Here is a 14,516-nt window from a genome sequence, read left to right as displayed (position 1 = left end):
AAACCGATGAAACATGGACACCGGTAGGTGATAGCTGTGTGTGTGTGTGTGTGTGTGTGTGTGTGTGTGTGTGTGTGTGTGTGTGTGTGTGTGTGTATGCATGCATGCATATGTACGTGTGCCTGTAAGTAGGTATATACGCACGTATGTGTATGTATACATACATAAATAAGTTAAGAATTTAATTGTTTGTATATAACTTTAGTAGAGAAGTAGAAAAAGGGGGCTCATTTATATTTTTTAACTTCTTCCTACTCCTTTTTGAACATGAAAATCCTTATTTTAATCATTTACACTAATTTTGCAAGATATGTTTGCGGACTATTTTGGTTTTTGTTGGTTTTCTTGCTTGTACTAGAATGTACATGTTCTCATTTATCTTTTATTTCAATGTTGAAAATAAACTGTAAATCTTATCTTTGTGATACAACTTCTCCATGAACCATTCAAAATGTTCAAACAAAGTCGTGATATTACCTGTAAAGGCCTGCCATCCTCCGTCCCAATCATATTCCTCCACTCCATCAGCGACCGCTGCAGGGTGTCCAATCCCGTCTCCCAGAGCCGGACGTACCCGCCCATATCCACGGTGACCACGCCTCCAGAACCGAGAGCGGCTATGAGCACGTCAGACTCTGACACCTTGGACAGCCAGCTGGTGTAAGGCGACACCGTCATTGACCTGCCAATCACAAATACGTAGCTAAGTCGCGACACAGTCACTAAGAGAAGTCATTGAAAGGGCATCAGGGCTTTCACTAGATGTAACATTTCAACTTTCCTCGAATGTGTACATTATTCAATTCAATTTCAAAATCATAACAAGTTATCTTGAGACACTTTACAGATAGAGTAGGTCTAGACCACACTCTGTGATTTACAAAGACCCAACAATTCCAGTTATTCCCACATGAGCCAGCATTTAGTGCGACAGTGGCGAGGAAAGACTCCCTTTTAGGCAAAAACCTCGTAGGTAGGCGGTTGTCTGCCGGTGCCGGTTGGGGGTGTGATGAACAATGGCAGTAATAGTCACAATAAAGATACTGGAACTATGACTAGAAATAGCCAGTTGAGGTGGTTCGGGCATCTGGTAAGGATGCCCCCTGGGCGCCTCCCTAGGGAGGTGTTCCAGGCACGTCCAGCTGGGAGGAGGCCTCGGGGACCTAGGACTAGGTGGAGGGATTATATCTCCAACCTGGCCTGGGAACGCCTCGGGATCCCCCAGTCGGAGCTGGTTAATGGGGCTCGGGAAAGGGAAGTTTGGGGTCCCCTGCTGGAGCTGCTACCCCCGCGACCCGATACCGGATAAGCGGACGAAGATGGATGGATGACTAGAAATAGTAGTTGTTGTAGTAGTTCATGGCGTAGCAGGGCGTAGCATGGCGTAGCAGGGCTTTTTGTTGCCAGTCAAAAAAGAAAGTTCTGCCAGGGTTTTACCTGCCTCAACATGATCACCTTGGACTATGTGTGTCTGAATTTTGATGTTTACCCTGATGGTAAAATTGACTTTTTACCTAACTTGACTCAAGTGGTCAAAGAAATACACTGAGTTGGCCTACTTTGCTCTAGATTGGCAGGGGAAACCTTGTATGCAATATGGGAGGCAATAGTCACAAAGGACAAGTAACTGACTCACACAGAACACGCAATAACAAGACAGGAAACCCAACATGTATTAGTATGTCTGATGAGAGTAAAGGTTGTTTTATACACATTATATTCTTGTGTGATACATAAGAATTCTATGATACTGAAAATCATAGTTTAAAATAATAATTTTGCAAGTTTAAAAACATGATAGTAAAATATATAAAGGCAATTCATCAGTATTTCTCAATGCAAAGCTGTCTCTGACCACTAGCTGGTGCTACAGGATGCAAAAAGGACGTTGTAATGAAAGTCCTTGAAAGTATAGCAGAGTCAGACACAGTAAAGGCTCTTCTAATTTCTAAATTGAACTCAGCGCAGATGAAGGATGTCTCAATTCCTAAAAATGCATCTCGAGAACAGAGGAGAGAAGGTGGAGCTAGGAGCCAAGAGCGAGGAGCCGGAGACGAACAATGAGAGAGGAGGCTTGCCGGAGAAGCTATGAGCGAGAATTGACAGGTGTATCCTTGGTGGAAGTCTTTATGGCACCCGTGAAGTATAAAAGAGGGGTGACATCACAGCTGGAATATTCAAACCATGGCAGCTGTGCCACACATCATATTTCAGTCAGACAACTCACGTTTGAAATGTTTATTATAACAGCAGAACATTGTGTTTGGCGGCCAGACTCTGACCTCATTACTCCCCGCAGATTGGGTTTACATGAGATATTGGGGAGTGATGATAAAATAGCTTCCCCCTGGCCAGAGGCTGCAGGTGGATGCTGGGGGGGGGGGGGAGGGGTGGGGCTGAAAGCAGGCAACGGTACAGGTGCAGGGCGGCAGCAGCATTGACAAGGCAGAGATGGGGAAATGATGCAGCTTAAATAGACCGCCAAATTGAGGTGATGTGTTTGGTAAATGATACGGAGAGTGAGGCATGTCACGTGTGTATACAGCGGTGCAGCCCGAGTTGACTGCCTGAACTAGCGCGCAGGCGTCGCACCATTTAATTACCGTCGCTTTCAAACAGGGACAAGCGAGGAAAGGAATTTAGGATGTACAAACTGAGAAATGAGAAGAAGGGTAAGAAACATCCGTGTACTGTTTACCTCGGGACGGGAATATATTTGACTTTCTTGGAGTTCAGATCAGTCACCTCCAGGTACGCTGCCGTCATTGGAGGTGTGACATCTGAGTGACAAAAAAAAAAGAGAAAACAAGTCTGAACATTCATTCTCTCTCTCAATTAATTTGCTAGGTTGTAAACAAAACACATGTCTCTAAGCTCATTTGTGTGATCTGAAGTCTGACCTTTGGGGTAGACCTCCTTCAGGGGCACCTTGTTGGGTGGAAGGGCTCGGACCACCTGATTGGCTGAGAGCAGACTGACACAATTCTCCCGTTTGGCTGCGCCAGACCGAAGCCCCCCTCTAAGGAACATGTGAGCCCCAGTCTCAGCACTCTTCATCACTGATAGGTCAACAGGCCTCTTAAAGCTGTACACCTCATTAGGGGACTGGACAAGAAAAGAAATCAAGAGGATCACAATGTGTACATCAAGAACACAGCTGTAGGAGTACATTAAAGTGCTCATATTATGCTTTTTGGCTTTTTCCCTTTCCTTTATTGTGTTATATATCTTTTTTTTGTGCACGTTATAGGTTTACAAAGTGCAAAAGCCCAAAGTCCACCCCAAGGCAATGATGACGCAGTGATTAATGACGATTCTCTCTGACCAATCAGTAGTCTGCAGGTTTTAACGTTGGTACACCTTTTGGTATCGCCTCAGCTCGCTTGGAACCTCGACGGAGGTGATGCTGAATAAAGTACCTGTCGGCAGGTACCAGGGACTTTTTTTCATAATGGAAAACCAAAAAAGGCGAGTAGAGTCGAGGCGAGTCGAGCAGGTACCACGTAATGGAAAAACGCCAATAACGACCCTGTCAGCCTTCCGGGTTTGCTCTCTTAAGCTCAACGAGAAAACTTTGCAATTTGGCAGCCTTGCATTATGGTGGAAAATAACTTTTTAGAAGTTAGAAGACATGTAACGATGATACCGCAAACTTCTTCTTCTTCTCGGTAGATAGTAAAGGTATCTTCCCTTTGTACAGAGAAGATACTACACCAGTGGTCCAACCAGACATCTGACATTGACATGAAAAGCTGTGGGATTAAGACATTGTTGTCCCGACAGGATGTGGTTTCATAATTTCGGAATGTCCAGCTGAGTTCTGAGAAGGCAGGCAAATGCCACTGAGACAGGATGTGCGCAGCTAAACGTTGTCACGAGCAGCTTCAATGTCAAATGATTAGCTCAAATCTGAAAAAAAGCTTCACGTCCCAAATATTAACCCAACAATCTTTCACCAAGTCCTTTTATAATAATCGGTTACACTTTACTTGAAGGTATCTACTAAAGAGTGACATGACACTCTGTCATGAACGTGTCATAAACATTATAAACAAGTCATAAACATTCATGACATAACGCTTCTGTCACTAAGTGTCATTCGGTTTTTGTCATGACAAGTTAGGGTTAGGGTTAGGGTTGACATGTGACATGACACATGTGACACTGTCATGTGTTCATACATACATGTCACTCTTATGTAGATACCGTCAAGTAAAGTGTTACCTAATAATCTTACCACAAGGTCTGGGAATCCCACAACGACCCGTGCAAAGGAGCCGGTGTCGGCCAGTATACGGTTGGGTGAAACGATGTTCTGGTCCAGAGCGGCACTGAGGTTCTCGTTGGGTAGCTGCTCACACGACAGCATCTGGGGCACGGACACCTCCGCTGGGATAGAGGGAGTGAAAAAAGTTTCATTTGAAGTTGATTTCATTTATATATAACACTTTAAAAGCAAACAAGTTTGCACCAAAATGCTTCACAAAGACAAAAGCATATACAAGCATAAAAAACACATATATAAAAAGAGTCCTGTGTCATGTAGGTTTTCCAGACTTTTATCTGTCAGGACAAGTGATGAGTGTCTTTAATAAAATTAAATATCTGGGTCACTACATTACTGATCAGTTATCTGATGATGAGGATATATACAGGCAGCATATTATATGCCCAAGCTAACATGTTGGTAAGAAAATTCCACATGAGCACGGATGATGAGTCAAAGTGAGTCTGTTTAAAGCATATTGCACTCCTTTGTATACTGCTCCCTTATGGACTAAGTTTAGAAAGGCAAGCATGCAGAAGCTTAAGGTTGCTTATAGTGACTGTATGAGGATACTGCTAAACAAACCCAGGTGCTCTAGTGCAAGTGACCTGTTTTGTAATGCAGCGGTCAGCACCTTCCAGGCATTATTGAGGAGTCGTATCTACAAATTCATTTGTCTCCTGAACGTCTTCCAGAACAGCACTGTTATGCTGCTGGCAAATCCTAGCTTTAATGCCATACGATACCAATCATCACTATGGAAACACTGGTATAAGTTTCTTTTATAGAAATGCAGTATTGTTGTTTCTTTTGTTTTTAATTTCTCTGTATATGTTTATCTTTCTCTTTTTAATGTATGTTGTATGTCATGCATGTGTCTGGCAATAAAGTTGATGATGATATACATACAGTGGGGCAAAAAAGTATTTAGTCAGCCACCAATTGTGCAGGTTCTCCCACTTAAAAAGATGAGAGAGGCCTGTAATTTTCATCATAGGTACAAAAAAATCCAGAAAATCACATTGTAGGATTTTTAATGAAATTATTTGCAAATTCCTCGGGAAAATAAGTATTTGGTCACCTAGAAACAAGCAAGATTTCTGTCTCTCACAGACCTGTAACTTCTTCTTTAAGAGGCTCCTCTGTCCTCCACTCGTTACCTGTATTAATGGCACCTGTTTGAACTTGTTATCAGTATAAAAGACACCTGTCCACAACCTCAAACAGTCACACTTCAAACTCCACTATGGCCAAGACCAAAGAGCTGTCAAAGGACACCAGAAACAAAATTGTAGACCTGCACCAGGCTGGGAAGACTGAATCTGCAATAGGTAAGCAGCTTGGTGTGAAGAAATCAACTGTGGGAGCAATTATAAGAAAATGGAAGACATACAAGACCACTAATAATCTCCCTCGATCCGGGCTCCACGCAAGATCTCACCCAGTGGGGTCAAAATGATCACAAGAACGGTGAGCAAAAAATCCCAGAACCACATGGGGGGACCTAGTGAATGACCTGCAGAGAGCTGGGACCAAAGTAACAAAGGCTACCATCAGTAACACACTACGCCGCCAGGGACTCAAATCCTGCAGTGCCAGACGTGTCCCCCTGCTTAAGTCAGTACATGTCCAGGCCCGTCTGGAGTTTGCTAGAGAGCATTCGGATGATCCAGAAGAGGATTGGGAGAATGTCATATGGTCAGATGAAACCAAAATAGAACTTTTTGGTAAAAACTCAACTCGTCGGGTTTGGAGGGGAAAAGAATGCTGAGTTGCATCCAAAGAACACCATACCTACTGTGAAGCATGGGGTGTGAAACATCATGCTTTGGGGGCTGTTTTTCTGCAAAGGGACCAGGACGACAGATCCGTGTAAAGGAAAGAATGAATGGGGCCATGTATCATGAGATTTTGAGTGAAAACCTCCTTCCATCAGCAAGGGCATTGAAGATGAAATGTGGCTGGGTCTTTCAGCATGACAATGACACACCGCCCGGACAACGAAGGAGTGGCTTCGTAAGAAGCATTTCAAGGTCCTGGAGTGGCCTAGCGGTCTCCAGATCTCAACCCCATAGAAAATCTTTGGAGGGAGTTGAAAGTCTGTATGCCCAGCTGACAGCCCCAAAACATCACTGCTCTAGAGGAGATCTGCATGGAGGAATGGGCCAAAATACCAGCAACAGTGTGTGAAAACCTTGTGAAGACTTACAGAAAACGTTTGACCTCTGTCATTGCCAACAAAGGGTATATAACAAAGTATTGAGATGAACTTTTGTTATTGACCAAATACTTATTTTCCACCATAATTTGCAAATAAATTCATTAAAAATCCTACAATGTGATTTTCTGGATTTTTTTTCCTCATTTTGTCTCTCATAGTTGAAGTGTACCTATGATGAAGATTACAGGCCTCTCTCATCTTTTTGAGTGGGAGAACTTGCACAATTGGTGGCTGACTAAATACTTTTTTGCCCCACTGTAGATATAGTGGAAATACAACACTATTCAAGTAGAAACAAGTTAAGAAACAAATTGAAACTCGAATTGAGAAGGAGCAATTGAAAGGAGCATGATGGAAGAGAGAAAAGAAACGGGAAAATAAATGTTGACATTGAGAGAAATAAATAAAAGAAACCAGACATTTACTCTCAGGGTTTTGTCCTGCATAGAGGAAATTTCACCAGCACCAAAATACCTGAGAATAAAAATGGCTAATTTAAATCTCATCTAAATGTGTTTGAGAGCAATTTACCAAACAACCGTTAAACAAGCAGAACATAAACTTGAATGTGAGAGCTAATCTGTTTTATCTCCAAAGGCTGTACCGGACTCTCCCGGTGATTTATTTAAACATTAATATTATTTTTTCTTAACCAGTTTTGTGAATTGGGGTTTAATTTACTCGAGTATTATACATAGTTTATCAAATGTTCAGAAATCACAGGTAAATGCATGGATTTCTTTCAAATAATGTATCACAGAATTGCCTTTAGTGTACGCAGAGCGATCATGCTTACTGTCCCAAAGGCCCAATTTTGAGCCAGGAAAAACCCTGACTCTGGAGAGTACTGTAGCAGTGTACTTCACGTGTCTATTATATCAATGAGCTCACACTGCAGCAACCCTGTGAGGAGCTCATATATTTCTTCTTTTTAGATTACAATAAAGTTCACCATCTTCAGTTAGGTCCACTGAGCTATTACAGTGACTTCTGACCTTTGTGGACTATTTCAGTCTAGATTGTTGGACATTACTCATGACTTCACATTTTTGCTCTCACTAACTGTGACATGTGAGCATTATGAAAGTTTAAAACAGGCATATTTGGTTTGACTCAAGGCCAGTTGACAGAGGTCTTTCTTTTTAGGGCAGACATATGGCGGCCCAGGGCACCAGTCTATTTCTATGTGTGTCTGTCTGCTTGCTTTCGTTAATAGGGTTGACATAATGTATTTAATAAGTGTTACAGAGCATCTGGCTATTACATAAAAGCCCTGTCAGGGTTCAACAATAAAGGTTGCCCAATGGCCCGGGCCAAGTAAAACGCCGCGTCGGGCAAGTCAATATAACGACCCACTTGCCCGTTCGGGCATCATAGATAACGTTATCGTTCTCTTGCCCCCACTCACCTTGCCCACGTCGGAGAATCCTTTCTGAATGATTTGATTTAAATGTGCCGTTGGAAATGCTGCATGGGACAGGGCTCTAAGCTGGGTGAATGGGACCTCAGGTTTGAATTTGATTCAGTGTAACGTTCTTCACCGTATGCACTATAGTAAGGTTAAGCTGGCCAAAATATACTCTGACATGGATGACATATGTGAAAGATGTAGAATGGACAGAGCAGATTTACTTCACATGTTTTGGTCATGTTCCAGGTTGAGAGAGTTCTGGGCATCAATATTTGAGGTCTTAAATGAAGCCTTTGATTTAGATCGACAACCTAGCCCTACAATGGCCATGTTTGGCAAAAGCCTCCACATGGCTTGCTGATATTATGACGTTTCTAAAAATAGAAAAAAATCAAATACTTTCTTAGAGGATCCTAGAAAATTCAACAAACATTGGGACCCTTTACTGGCTTACTTTGAAAGACTTACTACACTTCCCTCTTAATAACTGCTAAGAATGGTAAAGCACAACGATTACACTATTTGCTATCATGAGTACTGTACATTTTTATTTTTGGTCTTCTTTTTGTCATGTTTGTTTCTTTCTTTCTTTATCTGTCCTGACTTCCTCGGCACAGGGGTTTGTTGTGGGTGGGATGGGGTTAATAGAACGATGTCTTGTTATAATTGACAATGTAATGCTGCACTGTATATTGTACCTTCTTTAAAACAATAAAAATATTTGTAAAAAACTGCGTCGGCAGCAGAGGATGTCGAAATAACTTTTTTGCTTACCGCAAGTTTGAGTCTGAGGCAGATAAAAGTGGATCATTTTTTAAAGGAGCGTCTTCATTCAGATTTGACTATGATTATTGACTATTTATGACCACTCTTACAGGGCTGGGCCCCCACCATATTAATTATTATTAATTTAACAATGCCTGATGCAGTATATATTTAACTTTTTGTCTTCATGTTGTTGTTTTGTTGTCTTTTTAATTGTTGGAGCTTGTATTGCAAGACAAATTTTCGTGTCTACGGACAAAAAAGTGTTATCTTGACTATTATTTGATAACCACTAAACACATTTATATTTATATAGAGCCTAGTACAAATTGACTTTGGGCAAGTAGAATTTTTTATTTTATTTTTATTTTTTAAAACCTTAAAGTTGAACCCTGCCTGTTAATTTTTGTTTAGAGCTGAGAGATGTCCATCGTTATTTATTATATATATATATATATATATATATATATATATATATATATATATATATATATATATGTATACTGTATATATGTACCTGAGCTGGCTCCATGGCCTGTGCTGACGGAGTCCTCACTGATGCTGTGGAGCTGACACACTCCAGAGTCTTCAGCATTCATATGCATGGGCTTTGTCAGCAGGAACTTCCTATTCAGGGACACATACAGCATGTCGCATTGTGAGTGAATTTAAACTGCTCATATTATGCTTTTTCCCTTTCCTTTATTGTGTTATGTATCTTTTTTGACAAAGTGTATTCTTTTTTTCACAAAGTGAAAAAGCCCAAAGTCCCCCCCAAAGGGACTTCCCATCTCCAACAGAAAACACTGTTCACAAACTGCTCCAAACAGCTCTATTGTAGTCCAGCCTTTACTTCAGAGACAAACGTGGTCACTTTGGAACACACGTTATAATGCTCGCCTAGCTGCTAGCATGGCATACCCTCAAACCAAGCTAGTTAGAGCAGAGGCCCGAAGAGTTCAGATAGTTGTATCGCCATGTCCAGGAGGCAGTGCAGAATGAAAAAGTTACGTATGAAAGAATAATTTGTTCACATTTAAATAACTTACCACTCTGAAACATCTTGCTATAGTCTAGGTTTGCGAAGCTTGTCGGGTTGTTCTGCCTGTGTTTCGGGGTCAGACTCTGGTTCAAACATGTACGGCTGAGTCAAAGCCATGAGGTGCATCCCATAGCCCTTAAATTGCCTCGACTCCTCCACTTGCCTCCCTTCCTGGCGTCTTAGTCCCTCCCACCGAGGAGGCATGGGAGAGACACAAGGAAAACACGAGAGGAGTGAGGCAACGAGCAAATGTGTGTTAAGAGGGATGAGACGTCCTTTCCTCTGAAGCGTCACACAAATTCGTCAGCTGTATGGGCGGAGTTAGCAATTCCTTAAGCTGCATGCCTTCCTCTCGTGTTTCCTCGCCTATAGCTCCTCAGAGATCCCTCCTCGATGCTCGCTCCTCGGGTCAGAAAGAAGAGCTTTGAGACGGCCTTCACCGAGGAGAGACAGAACAACTTCCGGTTCAGCTGAGGACCGAGAAGTCGAGGAGCTATCAAATAATGGACATGGGATGTATCTATGGTTACTGGCTGAAGCGGGTTTGTTTTGGATCACACTAGCTTGCTTGTCAGGGCCCACCCTACTCTGCTTCTGACTGGCTAGTAGTCCTGCGCATGTGCGACTCCCAACGAAGATGGAACAGAAGTGAGATGCCTCACTCTGTAGCTAAAACAGAGAGCTTTTCTTGAACCTGAAAATGAGCATAATATGAGCACTTTCAACTTTTAGACCCTAGGAGAGATTTGAAGTCCGTCCCTTACTCACTTGTTGGTGTTGCTCTCCAGCAGCAGCCAGCGGTCCTCTGCCACGAGGAAGACAGACTTCAGGTTGATGGGAAGGGAGATGGAGTGAACCCGGCCCTCCAGCACATCCAGCACCTCCAGCTGGTTGCTACACACACACACACACACACACACACACACACACACACACACACACACACACACAGATTACTACCAGCAAATGACTGAGCTTGCGCTGTCAAACACTGTTGTGGATGATCTAGTTAACCAAAGTTAAAAGACAAGTACAATCATAAGTCATAATGCAGAGATGTGAAATGGGACACCGTGGTAAGCTATCTGAAGTTTGTGTTAAGGGGCCCAGGCACTAGCAAATAATACACATTATGAATACCATCATATTGTTTGGATAAAAAAAGGAACATGTATTATACAATAATATAGAGTAGCTTACCCATCCTCCTTATAGAAGAGGAGCCAGTTTTTGTGGGCGAAGTCATGACACATTTTATGCCCTCCCTGCAAAACAACACATAATACACAACACGTTCACTTTGGGATGATTTGTTCAGTGTTGTAAAGCGTAAATGATTACTAGTCCTTGTGTAAAACTGGACACATGGTGGGGGGAACTACACGTGTAGTCCAGTGTCTTCCCTGGGTTCGTTGAAGATTTAGGTGGGCATATTTGGCTCTGGTTTTAGGGGTCGTTCCTAAAAAATGTGAAATGTTTTTCAATAAATAAAAGAAATGCAATTTCACATCATTTTGGACCATTATTATCACCATATCTGTGTCTGAAAGATTGGAAAAGCTAGAGCAGAGAATAAATAAACACAGAAAAAACTTGCTAAAGAAGACCGACTACAATCATTAGATCTGAGAAAAATCCTTTTAGTTAGTTTGATGCTTTTTTTCCCAACTTTGTTGCTGCATTTCACATTCATTCAGCTTAGGTGCTGCCAAAAACGGCTCGGGTGCTGCACCGAAGACTTATAACGGCAGGGCAAACCCTGTAGTCTATGTGGCCTCTGTGACTTTTCTCCTTTCTCTTGTCTCCTTTGTATTGTCTTTACTGCATGGACTGCTTTAGTGCCTTTGCCATCATCTGTGCATGCTTGTTTGTGTGCCACTTGTTGTACGTATGTTTTAATCCTTTTTGCTTAGGCCTGCTGTTATCATAGATGTAATGTAACTCATTTTAATGTTAACCATTGTATTTTTAGGATGCCCTAAGCTGCTCCCTTTACTGTACAGTTGATTAAGAGGGACTGTCTACGATATTATAATCTAATAAACTAAACTAAATACTGTGGTGTTGATTCCAAACACTTAAACCTCTGACCTGTGGTTCCTTACTGCTCCACCAACTGGAGGCTCTGGTGGCGGAAGGCGGATCACTGTCTGGAGACAGCATGAGCCTCCGCACGGCGCCCGTTACCATGTCCAAATGGAGCACTGTGTTACTCTGGCAGAGGGACAAATTGAAAGACAGACAGAAAGCGGAAGGAAAATGTCAGAAGAAGACTGGATTCAGAACAAGAAAAATCCCAACCAGCATAACCTCCCTCCTCCTCATCCCGTCCCCCCCCCCTCCCTTCCGCGCGCTAACCCCCACCCCCAAATCCTTCTTGTTGGTTATTGGCTGGAACACTGTTTGTTATGTTTGGTGGTGCAGGTTGGAGCAGTTTGTTTTTGTTGCCGTTTGTGGAGCCTGGGCTGTCTACAGAGACCGTGTTTTTTACAGTGTGTTCAGGGGACAGGCAGCTAGCGGATAGTGAGGAGATGTTTGCTGTATGTGACAAAAAATGTTGTAGCCTAAAAAACGCGTGACATCGCTTAGAGCACCTTTAATGCAATACATGTCTTAGATTTGACACTCCCTGGATTATTATCTACAAACATCACATACATTTCTTTCAATTTATGGTTGATCTTTTGACAAAGATGGACTATGGCCTCACAGTATGGCCTAAAATTCGGAATATTTTGAGTATTGGAGCCATAATACATAATCTCATATTTGCAAATATGATTTGAATGCAGTACAAGACTCTGAGACCGCCTCTGTAAACAGTTTTGAAGGACATGTTAGGGTTAATGACTCAAGGTTTAAAGTTCTGTATTGGTCCTGTGCACAACAGTTACAGAAGTAGTCATTGGTAATGAACATCTTTGGCCTCAGGCACGTCCAGCGATGAAAATGACTAAAAGACAAAAACACACGAGTAAAAGCTAAATCAGAATCTAAGAAAAAAGAAAATAGTGTTAAGATATAGGGCTATACTGGAAACCCAGACCCAAAACCGAAAGATTAAGGGTCTGGCATTGAGTAATGAAAATGACCCAACTCGAGGGGCGGCACCAAGCATGCATTTGAAAATCTCACTGCACGCAATTGGATAAAACTACAACCAATCACAACAATACACGGGGTGACGTAGCCCCATACGCTCAGCTACCAGCGGAGCTAATGCTGTGTTCATGCCACCTGGGAATATCAGGGACCGCCCCCGTGATTACGTTGTTTTTCCGACTGCCAGCGTTTACATGGTCAGGATGCGTGTTCTTCTTCTTCTGTCATATTGGCGTTTGGTATAACAACTTGTTGCATGACTGCCACCAACGGTTGGCCGTAGCCTAGAGCATCAGGTGTGTGAAAACATGGAGGCCACAATAACAAAAGATTTGCTGCTGTTTTCTTATGCGAGCATACAAGCAGCACATGGACAGGTGTTTGGGAAAGGACACGGATAAAGTGTTGTTTTTTTTATACATAGGCCTATTTATGAATAATTTGCAATGGCATTTGTCCACAATAAGCAGTTTATTGTCATTGAAATATTTCAGTGAACCAAAGTTGCCTACATCAAACGTCAGTTGTCGACAACGCGTCACCAACTGGGAAACTTGGTTAGCAAAATCTAGCCCCAGTTTCCCACCTCTGATTCCCACAGGAAGTGATGTGAATGATGACGTTTTCACTAAGAAAAATGTCCGATGTCTGTGAACGCACGGTGACCGGTAGATTAAACTCTTGCCTTATCCGGTTGGCAGAACAGCAAAAACGTCCTTCTTGCAAAGAACGATTTGAGCGCCGTCTTCTCGGAAGAATCTGAATCTGATTTACTGGCCAAGTATACTTACATACACAAGGACTTCTGTTCCTCTTTTAGATAAAAAGCCAAGTTAAAAAAGTCTAACTCGTCCATTGTACCGTTTCAAACAACTGGTGTTCATCCGTAGCCATCTTGCAATGTTTACTAATGACTTTGACGTCGCAGCGCTGTCGTCATCTGTTTAGCTCGCCTCTGGCCCGCCTATATCAGATACACCGATGTGATTGGTGCAGCTCGGCTACAAGGGGCATAGTTAATGAGCATCATTACTGAATGCCAGAGTGACTCGCTGAGTTAATTCAAATTGTGCTCTCGCGAGAACTCTGGATTTCCAGGGTAACATAGGGCTGAAATATAAACAAATAAAATATGAATGAAGAATCAAAAGCAGCAACTTCTGCATTGTGCTTTTCTTTTTGGTACCACTGCTGGAGCTGTCAGAACCACAGTGCTCTCTCAAACATCCCTCATGCCTGCAGACATTGCCTTTCTGTTTGATCCGGCTGCTACAGTTCTGTCGTGTTGACACTACTTGATCTACATCTTCTTAGTTTTCAAATGTGCTTTTGTTTCGCCGTAAATCTCTACAATTACAACTCAAGAGTGCGTTGCACCGATGCTCTTGATGAGTTTGTTATTTTTTTGTTCTAAACCATAGGGGGAAAGAAATATAGACAAATGCATATTTTGGTGCATATCTCTCCTGCTGTCCAACCTGTACCAGTTATATTGCCACATCTAATTTGGACTCAAGCTAAAGTACTGGTGGCTGTACACAGTGCATTCTTTTTGCATAACCTTTTGCTCTACTACAGCCAACAGAGGGTGCTATTCTCCAGGTGAAATTCCCTGGATCTGAGTTAGCACCAGCTAATGTGAACACTGCAAGTTACTTCAATTTACGTTTTTTTGTATGTGCTTCTGCATCTGCGTGCAGGAGCGTAT

General features: G+C 42.3%; 1 protein-coding gene across 1 annotated transcript in view; it reads right to left on the bottom strand.

The window, feature by feature from the left end:
- Window positions 1-14,516, bottom strand: part of vwa8 (von Willebrand factor A domain containing 8) — a 103,699-nt gene that overhangs the window by 32,290 nt on the left and 56,893 nt on the right. The window contains exons 30-37 of the mRNA XM_078262652.1: window positions 11,798-11,920; window positions 10,907-10,971; window positions 10,475-10,600; window positions 9,182-9,291; window positions 4,238-4,389; window positions 2,901-3,105; window positions 2,699-2,780; window positions 478-682 (exon numbers count right to left, since the gene is read on the bottom strand). Of these exons, the coding sequence (XP_078118778.1) occupies window positions 478-682; window positions 2,699-2,780; window positions 2,901-3,105; window positions 4,238-4,389; window positions 9,182-9,291; window positions 10,475-10,600; window positions 10,907-10,971; window positions 11,798-11,920 (1,068 nt within the window). The remainder of the gene's footprint in view (window positions 1-477; window positions 683-2,698; window positions 2,781-2,900; window positions 3,106-4,237; window positions 4,390-9,181; window positions 9,292-10,474; window positions 10,601-10,906; window positions 10,972-11,797; window positions 11,921-14,516) is intronic.

This window comes from Sander vitreus, chromosome 11, assembly GCF_031162955.1.
Source record: "Sander vitreus isolate 19-12246 chromosome 11, sanVit1, whole genome shotgun sequence".
NCBI classification, from domain to species: domain Eukaryota; kingdom Metazoa; phylum Chordata; class Actinopteri; order Perciformes; family Percidae; genus Sander; species Sander vitreus.
This window is presented reverse-complemented; position numbering and strand designations above follow the sequence as displayed.